The 21,378-nt window shown below is 39.2% G+C and overlaps 1 protein-coding gene across 1 annotated transcript in view; it reads right to left on the reverse strand.

Annotated features, from left to right (window-relative positions):
* The window catches only part of LOC122648948 (DNA-directed RNA polymerase III subunit RPC3), a 28,788-nt gene that overhangs the window by 5,759 nt on the left and 1,651 nt on the right, over positions 1 to 21,378 (reverse strand). The window contains exons 6-8 of the mRNA XM_043842276.1: positions 20,832 to 20,987; positions 20,651 to 20,761; positions 16,299 to 16,410 (exon numbers count right to left, since the gene is read on the reverse strand). Coding sequence (XP_043698211.1) covers positions 16,299 to 16,410; positions 20,651 to 20,761; positions 20,832 to 20,987 — 379 coding nt within the window. The remainder of the gene's footprint in view (positions 1 to 16,298; positions 16,411 to 20,650; positions 20,762 to 20,831; positions 20,988 to 21,378) is intronic.

Consider the following 21,378-nt stretch of genomic DNA (forward strand, 5'->3'; position numbering starts at 1 on the left):
AATGATAGCATTTATATCCTTTTGAGCGGCAGAGTAACCAAGAAAAATGAACTTAAGCCCCCTGGGGATCCAGCTTACCAGGCAAATGATGATTCCAAGCAAAACATACACATCCAAACACCTTAGGTGGCACAATAAACGATGCAGAACTAAGCAAAACAACAAGAGGAGATTGAAAGTACAATACCTGAGTAAGCATATGGTTAATGAGGTAGGTAAACATAAGAATAGCATCACTCTAGTACTAAGCAGGGACATTCATGGCAAACATGAGAGAACGGGCTACTTCAAACAAGTGTCGGTTCTTCCATTTTGCCACCTCATTCTGTGCAGGAGTATCAACACAACTAGTCTAGTGAATAAGACCCTGATCCGCAAGATAGGCCTAGAAAGGACCGTTCATATACTACTTACCATTATCACTACGTAGAACCTTTACCTTTACATCAAACTAGGTCCGTATCATATTATGAAATAACTGAAAACAGAGAAACACCTCATTCTTATGATGTAACAGATAAACCCAGGTAGTGCAAGTATGATAATCAATAAAGATCACAAACCATCGATATCCAGAAATAGAAACATGGCGAGTAGGACCCTTAACATTAGAGTGAATCAAATGAAAACCAGTACTACTTCTATCATTCAAACTTGGATGAATGTCATTAAAATTTGCTTGGAAAAAACGCAAGCATCACAATGAAAGTCATTAAAATTACACTGCTTAACTAAACTAAGAAATGCTCTAGCTAATGTGCCAATGGGTGGATGACCCAATCTTCTATGCCACTGATGTAATTCACTCAAGGCTGCTGGAGATGTAACTGTCTGGTGAGTATGGCTGAGAACGGTGGAAACAAAAGGAAGACCATCTTCTAGCATATACATACCACCCTGTACTCTACCACAACCAATCGATGTCCCCGTTGCCAGGTCCTGAAAGACATAATGAGATAGGAAAAAAGTGGCTTTGCAATTTAAGTCTTTAGTGATACTACTAATAGAAAGAAGATTAGTAGAAAATTTGGAACATGTAAAACATATTGTAAGGATAGTAATGGAGAATAACGAATAGAACCCTTTCCGGATATAGAGGAGAGGGAACCATCTGCTATCCAAACTTTATCTTTTCCTGAAGAAGGAGAATATTGAAAAAATAAGTTTAGTGAACCTGTCATGTGATTAATTGCACCAAAGTCAATTATCCAAGGCTGAGATGCAACCAATGCACAATGACCACCGAAAGAAATACCTGAGGGGGCAAAGTTAGAATCAGAGGTAACAGGGGCAGGTGCAGAGATCGGTGGTGCTGTAGTAGCAGGCTCCAACTTGGTAATGAGACGCCTAAGAGTCTAGAGCTCATCCTAAGATACAGAGGAACCTGTGAATGCCTTGTCAGATGTCTATGTATGGTTCGCATGGGATTGATTAAAGCGTCCTCGACCCCGACCATGAGAAGTGGATGGTCGCCCATGAAGCTTCCTACAATGATCTTTAGTGACTTGATGGAGCTAATAGGGAAGGAAGGAAGAAAAATCAGTTCCACGACTCGTGCCTTCCATTCCAGTTGATGTAGTACTTTGGTCAGACACTGCCAAAGATCAAAAGATGGTATGCTCTTGAATGAAGAAGGGCTGCAAACACATAATAACTTGTTAGGGACTTTACAGGGTAGAAGTCATCCCTCTTTAATGAAGAAGGGTTGCTAACCACTTGTTAGAGACTTTAGAGGGTAGAACTCATCCCTAAAACATAGCCTGAAGTATGTGTAAACTGCAACCAACTATAGCACCAAACAACCAAAAAGTGGTGTTGTTGGAATCAAATCATCAATACAGGATTGCAAATAAGATACTCTTTCAAGTCATGCAATCGGTAACGTGAAAGAGGAAGACAACAATCGGTACCCTCTACAGTGTAGGTTTTAGAGATGTATACCTAAACCGAGAGGGAGAAGAAAAGAAGAAATAAAGAAAATAGAAAAAGGAGGCGAGAGAGAGAAGGGTAAACCGAGAGAGGTAAGAGAGGCGAGAGAGAGGTGGAAGACAAGAGAGAGAGAGAGAGAGGGCTAGGGCATAATTTCTTCAATCCCAAGATGGATCGGCTCTAATACCATGATGGAAATCGTTGGGAAAATTATGGCTTGTATCAGTATGACCATAGCCTCCTTTATTTAAAATAGAAGAAGACAAACCTAGAACATTCTAATAAGATAAAATACCAAGATTACCCATATACCTTGCTACACCCGTATTTCAACAGAAACCAAGCTCACTATTGTAGCTACTTATAAACAGCTCAATGAATTTCATAACTGGCTTGTGCCTTTATACCTTAATGCCTTCACACCCTTTTTTTTCACTGAGATGGAATAGATCGAGTTTGATTGTCATTTTCCACACTGACAAAGGTTAAGAAGAAGCTTCATGTATATTGTGGCCTCTAAGGACCAAGTAGCCAATACGTGCATCAAAGAAACTTAGTAAATCTAGGTCTTCTTACTTATGGAAGGAGATCTTGGTCGAAACCAACCAAAACCACCGAGATATATCAATTTTGCAAGAAACCGAGACGAGTTAAGGTGGGAGTTTAAAGAGTACAAGGTTTCATTTGGTTTTGACCATATTTCGCTAGTTTCAACCTGAATACCTATATAAGTGTCACTTATCCCTATCGAAACTTGAGAAAACCTTGTTGGAAACCAGGACAAGCACTTATTTATGCCAGAAACCAGGCCAAACACTTATTTATGCCTAATGTCATTTAAGTAAATGTTTTTATATTTGGTATTTCATTTACTTAAGATATTATTCATAAATAAGCAAATACCCCTATTTGATTCCAATAAAATAGTTAAAAAATCATATTTAAAAAGGATAAAAAGTCAACCCCCCAATTCAAGAACAAAAACTGGATTTTCGGCGGTAGGTAAAATTTTCAACTTTCTAATGCTGGGGTTTCTCAAATCTAAAAATTTCATAAATCTTAATATGGTAAAACATTGTTACAAACCAAAAGTGTGGTAAAATATTCATTTGTTTTAATGTCTAAAAAAGTATTTTCATTGAGAGCGATTTTAAACAGTATTCGCGCACACCAAATTAAGTTTGACCGGAATATAACTCCTTCAATATAAACCAGATTTAAACAATCTTGGATTTGTTGGAAAGCTTTCCAAGATTGCTTAAATATGGTTTATATTGAAGGTTATGTTCCGAAACTTAATTTGGTGTGCACGAATGCTATTTAAGATCGCTCTGAATGAAAATATTTTTTTAGACAACAAAACAAATAAATATTCTACCACATTTTTTGTTTTTAACAATGTTTTACCATATTAAGATTTATGAAATTTTTAGATTTGAAAAAAAACCCAACATTGGAAAGTTAAAAATTGCACCTACCGCCGAAAATTCAGTTTTTGTTCTTGAACTGGGGGGTTGAGTGGTTGACTTTTTATCCTTTTGGAATTTTATTTTTTAACTATTTTTATTGGGTTCAAATAGGGGGGTATTTGCATACTTATGAATAATATCGTAAGTAATGAAATACCAAATATAAAATCATTTACTTAAATGAAATACAAAAATATAACCCCATTCACGTGAATAGTACTACAACCCATATTTTGCCTCAGTGGAATATTATTAGAAGATCCTGTGGGGCCCAAGACCAAATCATGTGAAGACTTTTTAGAAGGGTCAATTTTGTCTATAAGTAGGCCTTTAGAAATGTAGTTTAGTTTCTAATTTTATATTAGAAAGTAGGCTTAAGTTTCTATTTTATAGTTTGACTTAGTTTCTAATTTTGTTCCTTGCATGTTGGCTAAACTATAAAGCTTAATTTCTATTTTCATTAGTTTTCAATTTTTAGTAGTTTCTATTTTCTTTTAACTTGAGGTGCAATCATAGCCCTCTATTAATTGTAAGGCCGTTGTAGCCATTCCCCACAATTTTACTAAGTTGAATGAAAGTTATTTTCCTGCTGCAAACATGGTTATTCTCAAGTTTGATGGTGAAGCTTGAGAGCCTGGCTGGTGAGAGCCGAATCTCCTTATCCTTCCCGCATATTCTATTTTCTCTTCTTTATTATTCCGCTGCTTCCAGTTGAGTGTGCTTGCTGCTGTCTCTTGTGTCTGCAACTATTGCTGCTGGAGAGACCTTGAAGACCTGCATCGATTCCTCCATCAACACCAAGTATTGTTGCTACTGTGGGGCTGATTAAACAAAGAGATTCCATCTCATGCGGATTCCAGTTTCTGTTCCAGATTGGCTTCAAGTTTCAAGGCCCCACAACTCCATCATTCTTCATCAGTTTCTGCAGAGTTTTGGAGCATAGAACCCCCCACACCAGGCCCTACACTTGACCCTGGTTTGGTGGCCAGATTACCTCTGGTTTGGAAGTTACACTCCAACCTTCCATTTTGGGAACACCCCTGGAACTCCCTATTCTGCCAGCAGAATTGTACCAAATTTTAGGCAGAAGATCACCTCCATAGGACCTCCATTCGATCCAAGTCTGGATCCAAACTGCTAGCTGATTTGGTTTTATTTCTCTAAGTTACTAATTCTGATTTTGTTGCTATTTTGATGTTCTGCTGCAACCTATCATCGATCCTACTGTAGAGTGGTTCTTACTTGAACCCGTTCTACAATATTTGGTATCAGAACCATACAACGGCCAGCATGCACGATAATGTTAGGGAGCTGAAGAAGTTAATAGGCGGCATGATTGATCTTAAGCAAGAGTTCCAAGAGTTTAAAGCTGATTCTTGTCCTGGCTACCGTCCACCTCCTATGAATGCTATTATGACACTGGAAGAAATTCTGCAGATGGTAGACCAACGTCTCAATGGTCCTACCAAGGAGGTCTATGTCGAAGCCATCAAGATATCAGAGAGGCTAAACTCAATCATTGCGGGTATGGAAGCTAACCCCGATGTAAAGATTTGTGAGCCTCAGTTCGATGAATATTGGTCAGTCAATCCAGCCCTTGATGGTAACAATGATGATGACCTCTTGGATTATGATACTGAAGAGACAGCCGAGGTGATTAAGGTCCCCCAACTAGAAGAACTCATTGAGATCACTAGTGCACCGAAGTCTGAAAAGGAGGAGTTCAAACCCACAACGGAAGACAATTCTGCTGATATAATAATCAAGGATATCTCTGGTTATAAATCAGATTATGTAGAGTTCATTCTTCTACCTGAATTCTTCCAAGAACGAGAGCCACAATTACAAGATTTCATTCCAATCATCAAGGAGCTGCCAGAGTTCTACTACAGCTTGAAGATGGATGTGCACAACACAACACTCCTTCCTATTCACTTCAAAATTCGAGGTCGAATTTTTTCTAAGAGGGGGAGAGCTGATGCAGGACAAAACATGAAGAAAAAGAGGCCAAAACTACAGCCCCTTATTTTGCCTTGGTGAAATATTATTAGAAGATCCTGTGGGGCCCAAGACCAGATCATGTGAAGACTTTTTAGAAGGGTCAATTTTGTCTATGAGTGGGGATTTAGAAGTTTAGTTTAGTTTCTAATTTTAGATTTAGAAAGTAGGCTTAAGTTTCTATTTTATAGTTTGACTTAGTTTCTAATTTTGTTCATTGCATGTTGGCTGAACTATAAAGCTAAGTTTCTATTTTCTTTTAACTTGAGGTGCAAACATAGCCCTCTATTAATTGTAAGGCTGCTGTAGCCATTCCCCACGATTTTTTACTAAGTTGAATGAAAGTTATTTTCCTGCTGCAAACATGGTTATTCTCAAGTTTGATTGTGAAGCTTGAAGGGCAGAGGGCCTGGCTGAGAGAGCTGAAACCTTAGGGCTGTTGAGAGCCTGAAGCCGAATCTCCTTATTCTTCCCTCCTATTCTATTTTCTCTTCTTTATTATTTCCCTGCTCCCAATCGAGTGTGCTTGCTGCTGTCTCTTGTGTCTGCAACTATTGCTGCTAGAGAGTCCTTGAAGACCTGAATCGATTCCTCCATCAACGCCAAGTATTGCTGCTATTGTTGCTGATTAAACAAAGAGATTCCATCTCATGCGGATTCCAGTTTCTGTTCTAGATTGGCTTCAAGTTTCAAGGCTCCACAACTCCATCATTCTTCATCAGTTTCTGCAGAAGTTTGGAGCATAGAACCCCCACACCAGGCCCTACACTGGTTTGCAAGTTACATTCCAAACTTCTATTTTGGGAACACCCCTGCAACTCACTACTCTGCCCGCAGAATTGTACCAAATTTTCAGCAGAAGATTACCTCTATAAGACCTCCACTCGATCCAAGTCTGGATCCAAACTGCTGGCTGATTTGGTTTTATTTCTCTAAGTTACTAATTCTGATTTTGTTGCTATTTTGATGTTCTGCTGCAACCTATCATCGATCCTACTGTAGAGTTCTTACTTGAACCCCTTCTACATTACATGTTCCTAAGACTTTTTAGTCAAATGCCCTTCTTACTGCTACCTTATTAATCAATCGCATGCCCACTAAACTTCTTGGCTCCAAATCCCCTTTGGAAACATTGTCTCGTCATACTTCTGCTTTCTCTCTTCCTCCCAAGGTATTTAGGTGTGTCTGCTATGTCCATGTCAATAAATCTACTAGGACTAAGCTTGACCCCAAGGCACTCAAATGCCTTTTCCTTGGCTATTCCTCCTCTACCAAGGGGTACAAGTGCTACCATCCCTCTTCCCGAAGGCGACTTCTCTCCAAAGATGTCACCTTCTTTGAATCTATACCTTTCTTCACTCCTTCTCATCAGCATCCTCTTCGGGGGAGATGAAGAGGCTGTTGATATCCCTTTTCTCCCACCTTTGCCTACTTCTCCATTTTTGTTTGATATTGGGAAACACAAAGAAGGGGTTGTTGTTAATATTGCTAATTAATCAGGTGGTGTTGATATTGATGATCAATCAGATGTTGGTTCTGGAAATAAGAAGTTAATTGTGTACAAAAAAAAGAGAAGGAAGAAGACGACCTGCCAAGAGTCCTCTTTGAATCCACATCCTAAGCTCCACCTTCCTCAATCAGGTAATACTCCTTCTCTTCCCTCTGAGCTAGATCTTCCCATTGCAATTTGAAAGGGAAAGAGAGCTTGTACTAATCCCATAGCCCAGTTTGTCTCCTATGATGCTCTATCTCCCATATGTGTTGCTTTTACTACTGCCCTTTCCTCCATTTCCATTCCCAAGAATGCACTGAGGCCATGTCTGACCCCAAGTGGAAGCAAGCATTGTCTGAGGAAATGTTGGCACTTGAAAAGAACTGCACTTGGAAACTTGTTGATCTTCCAGGGGAAGAGTTCCAATTGGATGCAGATGGGGTCTACCATAGTTGTCACGGCGTCACGGCGATCCAAGTCGGTGGAAGGGTGTCACGTCGATATATCGACATGTCGCCCGCCATGGCGTTGCCATGGCGAGCATGTCGACCATGTTTAATTTTTTATTTTCTGTATTTTTAATGTCATTTAGTATGCTATAATATATGTCCTATAACATCAAAAATCAACATGAAAGTGTACTACACTACTACTAATATACTATGCCACTATGGTTTAATTCATGAAAGTGTCACTAATATCCATTAGTGTATATGAAAGTATGAAAAATTGAAAATATAGATTAACCTATCAAATAATTGAAAGCAATAGTAAAAATCAAATGATAGGCTAACATTCTCAAGCTTGATAGCAATAGTCTTTCTTTAGTGTATGTGATTTGGAGCAAAGCATCTAAGCTATTAAATGGTTTAAAAAAAAATTTTAATCTAACTTTTATATGTACAAATATCGACCGATATGCCAACATATCGTGGTATGGCGTCCATGGCGACGCCATGGCGTCGCCATGGAAGCCATATCGAACGATATATTGACATCCACCATGGCGTAGCTCGATATGCCCCCTCTCCCAACGCCGGAGCGCCATGGCGGCGCCATGGCGACGCCTGACAACTATGGGGTCTACACATTCCATTCAAGTACCGATCAAATGGTATAGTCAAGAGATACAAGGTCAGGTTGGTGGCCAAAGGATACAGTCAGGTGTATGGGATTGATTTTTAGGAGACATTTGCTCTTGTGGCTAAAGACAACTCAATAAGAGTTCTCTTATCTCTAGTGTCTGATAAAGAATGGCCATTGTATTAGTTGGATGTGAAGAATGCTTTCCTCTATGGCAATCTTGAAGAGGAAGTGTAGATGTAGACTCCACCCGGCTTCAAGTTTCCCTCAACTGAAGGGAAAGTGTGTCTCCTCAAGAAGGCACTATATGGTCTCAAACAGTCCCCGAAGGCTTAGTTTGAGAGGTTTAGACAAGCCATTTTGAAGAATGGATATTCCCAGAGCCAAGCTGAACACACTTTATTTACCTGGCGAGGTAATGATACCATCATAGCCCTTATTGTTTATGTTGATGACATTGTGGTCACTGGAGATGACAGGGCTGAAATAGCAAGGCTGAAGACCTACTTGACTAAACAGTTTGAGATTAAAGATTTGGATCCCTTGAAGAATTTCTTAGGAATTGAAGTGTCAACGTCCAAGAAGGGAATCAACATATGTCAAAAAAAATTTGTTCTAGATTTATTGAAAGAGACGGGAATGTTGGGCTGCAAACCAACAAGTTCTCCTATTGAGCAGAACCACAAACTAGGAAAAGATGGTGGACCCTCTCTTGTTGATGTAAGGAAGTACCAGAGGCTAATGGGGAAGCTCATCTATGTCTTATGACTCGCCCAGATATTTCTTATGCAGTAGGAGTGGTGAACCAGTTTATACATGCTCCCAAGAGTGGGCACTTGGACGTTGTATACCGCATCTCAGATATGCTCCAAGGAAAGGACTATTGTATGCCAGGCACAACCACTGGAGGATAAAAGGCTTCACACATGCTGATTGGGCTGGATCCATCTCAAACAGATGGTCTACATCTGGTTATTGCACATTTATAGGTGGTAATTTGGCCACATGGAGAAGCAAAAAACAGTCGGTTGTAGCTAGATCCAGTGCAAAGGAAAATTTTAGGGCAATGGCTCATGGAGTTTGTGAACTCATATAGTTAAGAAGATTAGTCCAAGAGTTGGGGTTTGATGCTGAAGGACCTATGCGGCTTTACTATGATAATAAGGCAGCTATAAGCATTGCTCACAATCCGGTGCAACATGACAGAACAAAACACATCGAAATGGACCGGCACTTCATCAAGGAGAAGATAGACTCTGGCTGCATTTGCACTCCTTTCGTGAAGACAAGTGATCAATTGGCGGACATCTACACCAAAGGGCTCAACTCTCACTAGTTCGATACCCTATTATGCAAGTTGGGAATGCATGACATTTATTCTCCAGCTTAAGGGGAGTTGTTGGAGTTTATGTAATAAGGGTACTTTAGGCAAGGTTTAGAGTATCGGTATCGGGTATCATATCGGTCGGGCGATTTTAAGAGACATATCGTATCGTCTCGTATCGTATCAGAGATACATATCGGTTGGTGCAGAAACACATGAAAATGATCAGAATACACATAAAAATACACTTTTGGACATAAAAAACAATATAAACAAGCAATTTATGTCATATATCATGCATATACACTAAGAATTGTGAATATAGTATAACCAGACAAGTGCGGCACTTTGAAATTGTTATAAAAGATTAAAAGATGAGATTTCTTACATGTAGAGTCACTCTATTACCATGAAGAATGTCGGGGTGGATCAAAGTCATGTCTGTAAGGGTCTTCAAGAATAGGAGCGATTAGGATGATGTTGTGTATTTGCCGAACATAAGCATAATACTGAGCCCAGTTGAAATACTGATGGTAGTGATTCTCCCACTCATAGTAGAATCGTGTGTACTGCTCTGGAGTGGCTAATGTCGTGAAAGCACTAGGTTGTGGTTGTGCCTCTCTGTATCCATAACTTCCATACCCTACAGAAGCCTCATGTCCATAGCCCGAAGAAGAACCTGATGCATAACGCCCATGGCCTGATGAAGCACCAGCATGATCAAAACTAATGCTCAGTGACTCCATGCCACTCAAAAGCACATCACTGTCATATGGATTGTGGCCTTTATGGGAATGCATGCCAGCCTTGCCCTTGCCCTTCCGACTGTAAGTCTTATGGCGAGCACCATGATAAGTATCTTGGGTAGCATGTGTGTATCCTGCCTCACATGTGAACTACATCCCAGCATAATGTTGTGAAGCCCCATGGCCACCACCACCAGCACCACCACTACCTCCAACACCACCACTACTACCACCAGCACCACTACTGCCACCATGACCACCACCACTACCATCATTATCAGCAGCAGCAGTAGTAGTAGCAGCCACATCACCATCACCACCACCACCATCACCATCGTCGCCTTCATCATCAACATCTTGTTGAGTTCCACCATACTGATCATCTGACCTCGTCCTCCTAATTAAACCTTCTTCAGGGCTATTGGCCTCCTCTTCAACATTAGGATAAAGATCTTCTGATGGTGCCTGTGTTTCATCATCGTCAATCTGTCGAATGATGTTCTCTATGATTGGATCAAGTTTGGTTGTCTGGCGATCCTCACTTAACTGATCCATCACCAATACCTTATCGGTGTCCACTATCCATGCTTTAACTGAATCTTCATCGTCAAGTAGGCGGTTGATGTCGATTGGGTTAACATCTACTTCATCCCCTTCTCTTTCCAACTCTAAATATTTAAGCTTCAGCTTCATGTTGTATGGACACACTAGATTCTCCAACTTTGAATAACTGAGACGATTGCGGGGTTTGGTGTGTATCAACACAAATGTACTCCAGTTACGTTCACAACCACTAGAGGATGCCGTTAGGGATAACACTCGAATGGCAATTGCGGTTAAGTATGGAGCACTAATGCCCCCATAATTAAGCCACCAATCAGCTGCACAATAATAAATGAAATATTAAAAGACAAAACCTTGAAACAAATTCTAAATAACATAATAAATTATTAAACCTAACTTACCTAGGCGTTGTGTGCCTCTAGCATGGATAGCCATTCGATTAGCAAAACCACGAGTGGCCTCCCGAAAATACTTAGCCTAGAGAGGTATTAAAATATTAGTTCACCAATCACCACTGAAACTGTTATTTGACATATTCTTGGTTTCAATCTTTTATACAACTAATGTATTACTAACCTCTTCCATGGCAAGTGTGGCCTTGGCCACATTTGGCTCCAATCTGTTGACAACATTTCTTAGGGCACTCAATAGATCCAGTCTACAGTCTACAGTCTACACCCTATATCATTGGTGTATTGGATATCCGGATTCAAATAATATGTTGCACATGGTTTGTAATTGATGGTTAGAAACCTAGAAATTCTAATAATAACAAATAGGGAAAATTTCACAGACACCCCCTAAAAGTATCCAATATCTCATAAACTTACCAAACTTGGTCAAAATGTCATAGACACCCCCTATTTTTATGAATTTATTTCAACTTAGTCCACTCCGTTAGTCTCTGCAGTTAAGTGTCTATTAACTCTTTTTAAATGGTGAAATTACCCTTACCTGTGAAATCTCCATTTCTTCTTCTTCTTTGGTTCTTTCTGCTCCACCGCTGCAACCTCCGACCACCACCGATTCAAGAACACAGGAACTCTACAACGAAGTTGCCAACAGAGTGACAGAGCTTATCATGGAAACGAATGACGTGATGGTGGAAGAGGCGAGCTTCCAAAAATTCTCTAGGTACATCTCCGAGTTGGACGTCGTCCTTCAAGCCTTGCTGGCCAGGGGAATCGAGGCCACAACCAACTCAGAATCCACAAGAGCTGCACTGGAGACACTGGATTCTCAGCTCAAAAAAGGTAGTACGATCATCAGAGGTTACAAAACCGGGAGCCGACTCCGTCTATTCCTTAAATCACAGAGTCTGCTTAGGGAGATGCAAGATTTAGCACAAGAGATAGCCGACACCATCTCCTTGTTGGAGCTGGCCAATCGAAATGCTGAGCTGAATCTGAATTCTAAGACCGACCAGATCATCAACAATCTCAGGTCCGTTGAGCTCCAATCAGCAGCCACCACTGAATCCATCCTCTCAGAAATCAGGAAATCATCAACTCAGGATGGCAGGAACCAAGCCCATGCCATTCAACTCCTTAAGAAGATCGCAGACGCCATGGGGACGAGCGCAAACACTTCACTTGTTCAAAACAAGCTCGCGCTGCTGAAACAAGAGAAGATAGAGAAGAAAATGAGACTGGTGATGGTATTTTGGATTTCAGTAAACAGAAAAACAAATAGAAAAAATGGAAGAGAAAGTGGGTCAGTGGGTTCAGTGGTGTGAAGAAGAAATAAAAGGGGTAAGAAAAGATGAAGAAGATGCAGCAACAGCGGCAATGACAGCGGCAGCGGTCAGCGGTCAGCGGCAACGGCAGCGGTTAGTGGTAACGACAGTGGCAGCGGTCAGCGGCAACGGCAAGATGATGACGAGAATAATTTGTATATGAGGTTTTAACCTTAAGGGTATTATAGGAAGTTCACCATGTGGTAAGGGTAAATAACTAAGAGGGTAAAATCGACATTTTATCTTATGGGGGTAACCCTGCTTAACGTCAGGGGTGTCTGTGACATTTTGACCAAGTTTGGTAAGTTTATGAGATATCGGATACTTTTAGGGGGTGTCTATGAAATTTTCCCTAATAAATAAATAGTAACTTAGCAAGTGTTTAAAATGAAACCAAAGTCATCTACATAAGGATGAATTATAAGATTACCTGCCCAATGAACATCTTGAACCAGCATCTTTCCCATCGATCGGTTATAATCTTCAAAAACTACTTATTTGATGTTGGGCTATTGTCATGTATCCTCTTCTTCACTACTCCCATGGCCTCTATCATCTTACACATGGTCTGCTCCTTATCCCCATCAACCTCTCGAAGCAGACAAAAGAGGAGCATGATAACATTATAAAGTCGGCTCAACGTAGCCCAAAACTGTGAGGAGGTGACAAGATCTTGAACAACTCTCCCAATTTCAGACCTTGCATAATTGCTAGTCAACCACTCAGGAGAGGTGAACATCTTTAGCAGCCCATCCTTTCGGGAAATGAGGCTATCAATTGCAATGTAATTTGTTGCAAATCTTGTGGTTGTAGGCCTCACTAAATCCCCTTGTGTGTGACTCCTCATCAATACCAAAACCCAACTATGGTTATAAATAAAGTTGGTGATTTTCTTTGCATTACCAACCAACCGTTGGACCGTTAGCAATTCTCCTATGTCCTTGAACATCAAATCTATACAATGAGCCGCACATGGTGTACAAAATAGATGTTGCTTCTTCAACATAAGCAACTAACCAGCCTTTTTGAAATTTGTTGTATTGTCAGTTACTATTTGGACCACATTTTCTTCTTCTATCTCCTCCACAACTTCATCCATTAACTTATACAAGTAATGAGCATCTTTGATTTCACTAGATGCATTGACCGACTTGTGGAAGATCGTCTTTCCATCATAGTAGACATTAGACAAGGAAATTGATGATGGATAATCTTGTTGGTCCACTCTATTCATCACACATGATGGTCACTCCATATAATGGCCACTTCTCCTTGAATCTCTCAACATACTCATGCACCTCTTGGACAATATCATCCAAGTAAGGCCCAGCAATCTCATAAGGTGTGGGTGGCTTAACATTTTTCCCACACCGTTGAATCTCCTTTACCATGGCCTTGAAGTGGGGATCTTTGGCCTTATGTGGTCGAATCATAGAACTGTGGAACCATCTAGAGATTGCTCTACCTATCCTTTTACTCAAAGTTTTGGGTCGAAAGCTTTCTTCAATCCTTTGTTGGCCATCATCCCTCGGTCTATAGACATTAGGATCCATGTCTCTGATTTCTGGGCTCTTCTTTCTCTTACCCTTGCTACTCTTAGTAAACCGGTCAAACATTCCCTTGACACTGGTAGTTCTACCAAGGCCAGCAGGTTCCTTACCCTTACCTACAAATGGACGACCAGAGGAACCAACACCAATATCTACAGGACTCTAGCGTTGGGGTCGAGCTGATTGACTTCTTACCAATTGCTCAACTCTCCATTGTTTCTCCCTTGCTTCATGTCTTGATTGTCTCATGGCCCATGCCAACTCTAGGTCCTCCTCTGCTTCCATATCCGATCCTTCATAAATTTCAAAATCTTCCATCAAATTTTCCACCAAAACATCCTCATCCTCATGTGCTTAGGTGGATTTTTTTTTTTAATCTCTAAGGTGTTTTTGCATTGCCCTGCTGAACTCTACAGGGCACTTTGTACACTTGGTAACATTTCCATATCCTCCTGCCATGTGTTCTTTTTGTTGAGTTACCCCACCTCCAAGATGTTGAGTATCACAGAAGTTGCACTATGTATGCAATCTGTTATTGTTTATCTTGGTACAATAAGACCATCAAATGTCTTGTTGTCGCTGCATCGTCCTAAACACCAAACAAAAGTAGATAGCTATGTAAGTATTAAACTATATTAAAATCCACACATCAATAATTTATACAAGTAAAGTACATGTCTATATGATGCATGTCATGCATTGCATCATTTGCATGTACTTAGCAAAGTTTCCCTAAGCAAACTTTAAACATTTTATATTTTCCACAATTAGTTTCACGTTATTTAATTTTTCAGAAATTAAAAAAAAAAAGATATAATAATCTAATATAGTACATTAGCATACAAATAATATGAATCTAACTCTTCTCTTGTATTTCAGCCATTGATACAGTTTATCAAACTATAATGAAAGAGTAAAGATGAAAAGAACATGAATTTTTTCATTTTTTAAAGTATTTTATAATTTCAGAAAATAGCAAAAAAATAAAAAAAAATTACATATTATAGGGCAAAAATATAATGTTGATGCAAAGTGATAGATCTGTACATTATGTTATACATATATTATACACATAAGCATTGGTTGAAATTTTTGGGAAAAAAAAAATTCAATTTGAGAAGCAATTTTCGATTTTGGGTGAAAAATGCAAAGATTTGAACTCAAATCTTGGCAAATGTATACAAAGAATGCATCACTAACCAAGGTTAACCTATTCTCTTTGAATCATAGCAAAAAAAAAGACCAAAAATCAAAGATTTGAACAAAAAAATCAAGTTTTTTTCAAAAAACCTACCTTTCCCTTCAAGAACACCTTTTGATTTCGAATCTGGGTTGTTGGATGCAGCGAAGGCTCTAATTCCACCTCCTTTAGAATTGTTTTTTACCAAGGAATCGAAGCCCTAAAAAAATCAGGTCAAAAAAATGGGTTTGAACCTTAATTTTGGGGTTTTTCCCTTGGCTGGACAGGGCTTTTTTCCGCCTGGAGGCTCTCTGTATCGTGTTTTGCTGGAAAGAATGAAAAAAACCCATGTGCTGCTTAAGTGTATCGAGACGTATCGATATGTATATCGATACGTTATCAGTCGATACATATCGATACGTACCGATACGCTAAAAAATAATAAAAAATATTGAAAAAAGGACGTCTTGGCTTTATCGATACGTATCGACTATATTGTATTGTATTGATATGTATCGGTCGATACATATCGATACAGTTGAGACAGTTTATTTTTTTTAAGGGACGTATCGGTATGTATCGTATCGACACCGACCGATACCGAGACATATCGGCCGATACGATACGGACCGATACTTAATTCCTTGACTTTAGGAACTAGTTTGTTGTCTACTTGTCTTACATTGTATTTTCTCTTTTTTACCTTTTACCTCCCTAGGGAGGTATATGTAACTCCTTACATCTTATTAGCGAAGTAATATAGGTGTGGTAGAGATGATTCTCTAACACACAATATTGCACCATCTTCTCTCTTCTTCTTCTCTTCTCCCTCTTCCTCTTCTTCTCCAACCTTCTACCTTCATCCTTCATCTTTCTCCTTGTCCTTTTACATTCTTTAACTTCCAACTGTACAAGATTGATTGAGTTCAGTATTCAGTGAGCCATCGAAGGATGTTAACACAACCGTTCTTGCTGAGCCCAGCCGCCTTCTTTTTTTTCTTTTTTTTAACACACATGACCCAACATAAAAGTCATTAATTTTCATGGTAATAACAGGACAGAGACTTCCTGTTTTTATTACCTTAAGGCCCTGAAAGTCTCTTGGGATGAAAACTGAACCCTCAATAACTAAAAAATCTTAATTTTCTGAAGCAAGCAAAGTAAGTCAAATGGTATTATACAAGGAAGAAATAATTAAGGCATCATTTGAGGTCACATCAGGTATCACCTGAATTCTCTGTTTTAACTTTGCTCTCTGCATATTTTGTTGACTCCAGCATTGCATTTAATACAGTTCCAGCTCCATCATCAAGCCTTGCTATCACATTTGAAACACAAGCCTACAACGCATTTAAAAAGAAAACAAGAAACAAATTATCACATAATTTTAATTGACGTGAAATATTACAAACCAAATAATTTCATCTATCTCCACTCCCCTAACCTCCCTCCCCCTCCCCCACCCACCCACCCACCCACCCAAAAAAAAACAAACGCCATCGATCGTATCTCAGTTAGGACTTGTGCTAATGACATAGATGATGGTAGTAAGGGCAGCAGGAGGTGGACACACACTCTCAGAAGAGGGAAAGGGAGGAAGAAGTTGTGATGAGATTTGGAAGAAGTTTAAGCAGACTAGCCAGGTGGATCTTGTAAGAAGTTGTGACGCAATCCCGGGGTTTGGAACCCTGTTTGGGTTCGCTATGGAAGGGAAAAGGTCGACATCGAGGGGGCCTATTGATTGCACAACACTGAGAGTTCAAACTGAGAAGAAAGAAAGTAATCTGATCTTTCTCTCATGCGGTAATGCTGAAACCATATGTGAATCTTGCTATGAAACTCACAGCAGGACGGCTTTTTGGGGGGTATAAGGTCATGGGGCTTAAGTCACCTAGGGTGGAGATTCTCACACCCACAATATCAAAGAGAAAGAAGCGGAGGTCAGGGAGATCAATGAGATCTCTCTCAGACCTGTAGGTCCGGCAGCAACAAAGGGAGGATTGTACCTGCAATGAGGAGAGAGATTAGGAAAAGAGGAACTGCAGTTGACCAACTCAACCAGCAGGACACACGAACACTCACCAGCGTATGCAACTCAACTCAGTATCATTCCATTCATTCCTTATTTGGTTATATGTGAATATACAAAGAGAAACAAATAAAAGAAACAAAGACTCCTATTCAAACAAAGACTAAAATGATATTGAACTCTACCTACTACATAGCCTACTCAAAGTAAAACATAGCAAAATAAAAGAATAAAAATTACAAATAACCCTACCAACCCTTGTTGGTCCACAAACCCGGGTTGGGCTGGTCTCATTTGGGCTTGGGCTTCAAACCCGGTTGTATCAGTCCAATCATTCTGGTGTCACTGCATCAAGTTGGTCTTCTGTTATCTTTGCAGATGTAGAAACCTTGTAAAGTTCCTCCAAAAAAATTTTCTACTTCTCAATATTACATTTTTTTGCACCATTTAAGATGTCCTCATTGTTCAAAAGGTTATCAAATTCAGAGGACAAGATTAATGAGGTAACAATTATTTTATATGAGATATGTTGGCTTTTAACAGCTTTAGAACTTGGGGCCTATTTGGAAAGATTGAAAATCTATTATTAATTGGTCCAAGCATAATTTTAGGATGAAAGAACAAAAGTTGGCCTGATCAACATTCAACAACAACAACCATAACCTTATCCCAACTAAACGGGGTCGGCTACATGGATCCGATAGAAGCTATAACAGTAATAGAAATAAGAGAAATAAAAAGAAGTAAAAAGGAGTAAAATGAAGTAAAAATGAAAATAAGTAAAGGTAGAATTCAAATCAGTAGTCAAAGCAACATCCTAGGAACATCCCCCTACAAGGGATCGGCGACACGGGTCCTTGTCCTCCAAACAACTCTATCCGCGGATTCCGCGGTCATACTAGGATCGAGCCCTACCACATGCATATCCTTTCTTACCACTTATACAATAGTTATTTTAGGCCTGCCCCTACCTCTTTTAGCTCCGTCAAACTGAATCTAGTCACTCTTCCTTACTGGTGCATCCATGGGTCTCCGTTGGACATGACCATACCACCTCAAGCGGCTCTCACGGAGCTTGTCTTGGATTGGTGCAACTCCCAAATCGGTTCTAATACAATCATTCCTTACTCTCTCTCTCCTGGTCTTGCCGCACATCCTCATCTCCGCTACACTCATCTTATCTATATTACTCTTCTTAACTGCCCGACATTCCACCCCATATGTCATAGCTGGTCTTATTACTATCCTGTAGAATTTCCCCTTAAGCTTAACAAGCATGCGTTCGGAAAATAAAATTGCATTGATATGTATCTTGACTAGTTGGTTTAAGTAAAGAAAAAACTTTAACACATACTGAGGGAATAAAAGAGTTCTATATTTCAGTTTTTGTTACTTTTTTTTATTGTTTCTTTTCTTCACTTTTTTTTCAGATCCTCTTGAATTTGATATGTGCAAGTACTTGTGTTTGTTCTATAGAACAACCCCTCTTACGGTTTGAGAGAATTTTTCTTTTTGAGTTTGTTCTACCCATTAACCATCTCACAACTAGGAAAAACAGCTTTAGATGAAAATTTTGGTGCCAAAAAACAAATCTTAAGGGAGAGAGAGCCGAGTGGGGGGGGGGTCCACAGTCTAGAATAAAATCTAGAAGATCCAAAAAGCGGGGACCACACTTAGGACCAGGATCGGATTGAAAGATTTGAATAACAAGGCAAAAACCCAGGTTTTAATGCAGTTCGGTAGGGGGAAAAAATCATTTATCTCAGTATTTACCAAACACTACCCAGGGGCTGTATTTATGAGTGAATACTTCTGAAATTTCAGAAATTAGAAAGGAAAACTAACAGCGAACAAGGTAAACACAGAATTACAGTAATTTTATTAAAACTTATTCAAACAGCGCTGGAACTCTAAAAGTGGGACCAATTTATCCTAAGGGGTAATTGGAACATAAAACTGTGGATTAACATTTGGAGAGAACAATTGGGACTGGCATGGTATAGAGCTAAAACAGGGCAGGGAGAGAAGATATAACAGAAAAGGACTAACAAACTAATTACTAATGAAAGAAATCAAGACGGATGCTATCAGTAAGTTAACCACAAAGTTTTAGATTAAACTAATTAGTATTGAAACAGATTAAAGAAAGTAGAAACTGATTAAAAAAACAGGGGTACATACCAAATTGGTGGGGGGTAGAAAGGAAGAACCCTAGGATCAGATTACACACACCTTTTAACAGGAAACCAAGAACTTGGGTTGCCAAATATTAAAAACAACAACAACACAGCCTTATCCCAACTAAATGAGGTCGGCTACATGGATCCTTTCAAAACAAAGTACTAGGAATAAAAAGAAATGAGATAAGAACAGTGAGAAGTGGGAAAAAATGATTAATAAGAGAACATAAAATCTTAGACTTAAAGTTGGGTCACCAATTTATTTGTTAGTCCATTAAATAAGGGTTTGACAATCTCATACCAATATACCCTCAAATCAACTCCACAGTTTAACAATGTTTCATTGTATAAACCCAACCAGCAGCTCTAGTTTTATCAGGCCACATGAGAAAGATCCCCAATTGAGCCCATAAAATGCCTATCTTGCTTATTTGGGGGGGGTCATAACTCAGAAGGTGTGCTCCAAAACCAGATCAGTCTTCTTCAGGATGCAGCTATCAAACTCCAAAATCTTAACATTATATGAGTGAGCTTTCATTTGGCACCTTTAATAGGTTGACCATACAACTGCAGCAGAGGTTCCATGGGTCCAACATGCCTTAAGCCTTAGGTGCTAAATTGTTTTCGCTTCTTTCTATCTTCAAGTGGGTCTTTTTTGCTCTAATGTCTCAAAGTTTTTGAAGTTTAAATGATAAAGTTCTCTCAAGTTTAGGGCCAAGTGCAGTCACCTTCAATTGTCCAAAGTAGTTGAAAAGGGAAAATTTTCTATGCCTCTGAAGTGAACCTAACAAACTAAATTGCGAGATTTGAATAGGAAGCTTTGGTAGCCTCACCAATTCAAATAATAGAAATACATCTGATTCAGAACTTTTAGTCCCCCTCCAGATAGCTTTTTGATTTGCAAATAAAACATGTATCCATGCTAGGATGTAACTTATATAAAGAGAACATTTTTAGTTGGACTTTGGACCATAACATATTCAATTTTTACTTAATCACTGACGAATAATTTGTATCCATTTGTGCTGTTGTGCATCAAAATGAAAAGAATGAAACTTTCCAAGATCAATGTCTGAGAAGATATCTTTGGACTGGATTCTTTTTCCTTTTTACCCTCCCTTTTCTAGCTTGAAGTAACCACGTATCCACAACTGCCCCAGGGGAGGCAGCTGATTCCTTTGGAAATGCATCTATAATTCACACTACCTCAAAAAAAAAAAGAAGTTTATAATATATTTCTTAACTTTCACTGAGAAGTAGCTTACCTCAAGAAAAAGAAGTTTATATTATATTACTTTCACTGAGAAGTAGCTTACTTTTTCAGTGTCATTTTCTCAAAACAATTCGGAGCAAATAAAGAGTAAGACTGACCTTATGCCTAAGATGACGTACAAATGCCTCAAAATTGGCTCGCCAAAGAACTTCTTTCTCTGAAATAGTAACCATAGTTTCTCTATCCATCTCCAATTCCCCGTACTTACGCTACAACATTAAAATTTTTAAAATCAGCATCAGGAAGCAGTAAATTTAAGCAACAACCAGCAGCACTGACCTTTTCCCCTAGTTTCGTATTGGGAGGTTGACCCGCAGTTTCTTCTCCTCTAGAATCAGTCCCCATATCTGTCATAATTGCAAATCTTTTGGACTCCAAAGGAGCTGCAGCTGTTATAGCTCGTTGTTCTATAGTTGGTGCAGTTCTTTTAGCCAGCTACAAGCATTAAATAGGAAGACAATAGTTACATAGTTCCATATTTGGAATGACATCAAATTTTAACAAAAAACAGAAGTTCTAAAATATTTCCACATTCATTAAGCTATGACATGGGTCTTTTGGTTTCTAGAATGATATTTATCAAATAAATCTTTAAAAAGAAAAGAAAGAAAATCCATATGCCGAGTGTAAAACTATGAATCACTCCACTAGGAGTCAAAACTGCACCACTAACACCTATTTGTTACGATATTGCACTTGTCTTGAGAGACCTTCAATCAAGACCCAGCCAGAATGTAAGTTGGATTATGCAACATTTCTGTGTTCATTGCCATTAAGAGAACTATATTGAGAGGCACATGAGCCAATTAAAAGCAAACACTACATG

Source organism: Telopea speciosissima, chromosome 1 (genome assembly GCF_018873765.1).
Source record: "Telopea speciosissima isolate NSW1024214 ecotype Mountain lineage chromosome 1, Tspe_v1, whole genome shotgun sequence".
In the NCBI taxonomy this organism is placed as follows: Eukaryota; Viridiplantae; Streptophyta; class Magnoliopsida; order Proteales; family Proteaceae; genus Telopea; species Telopea speciosissima.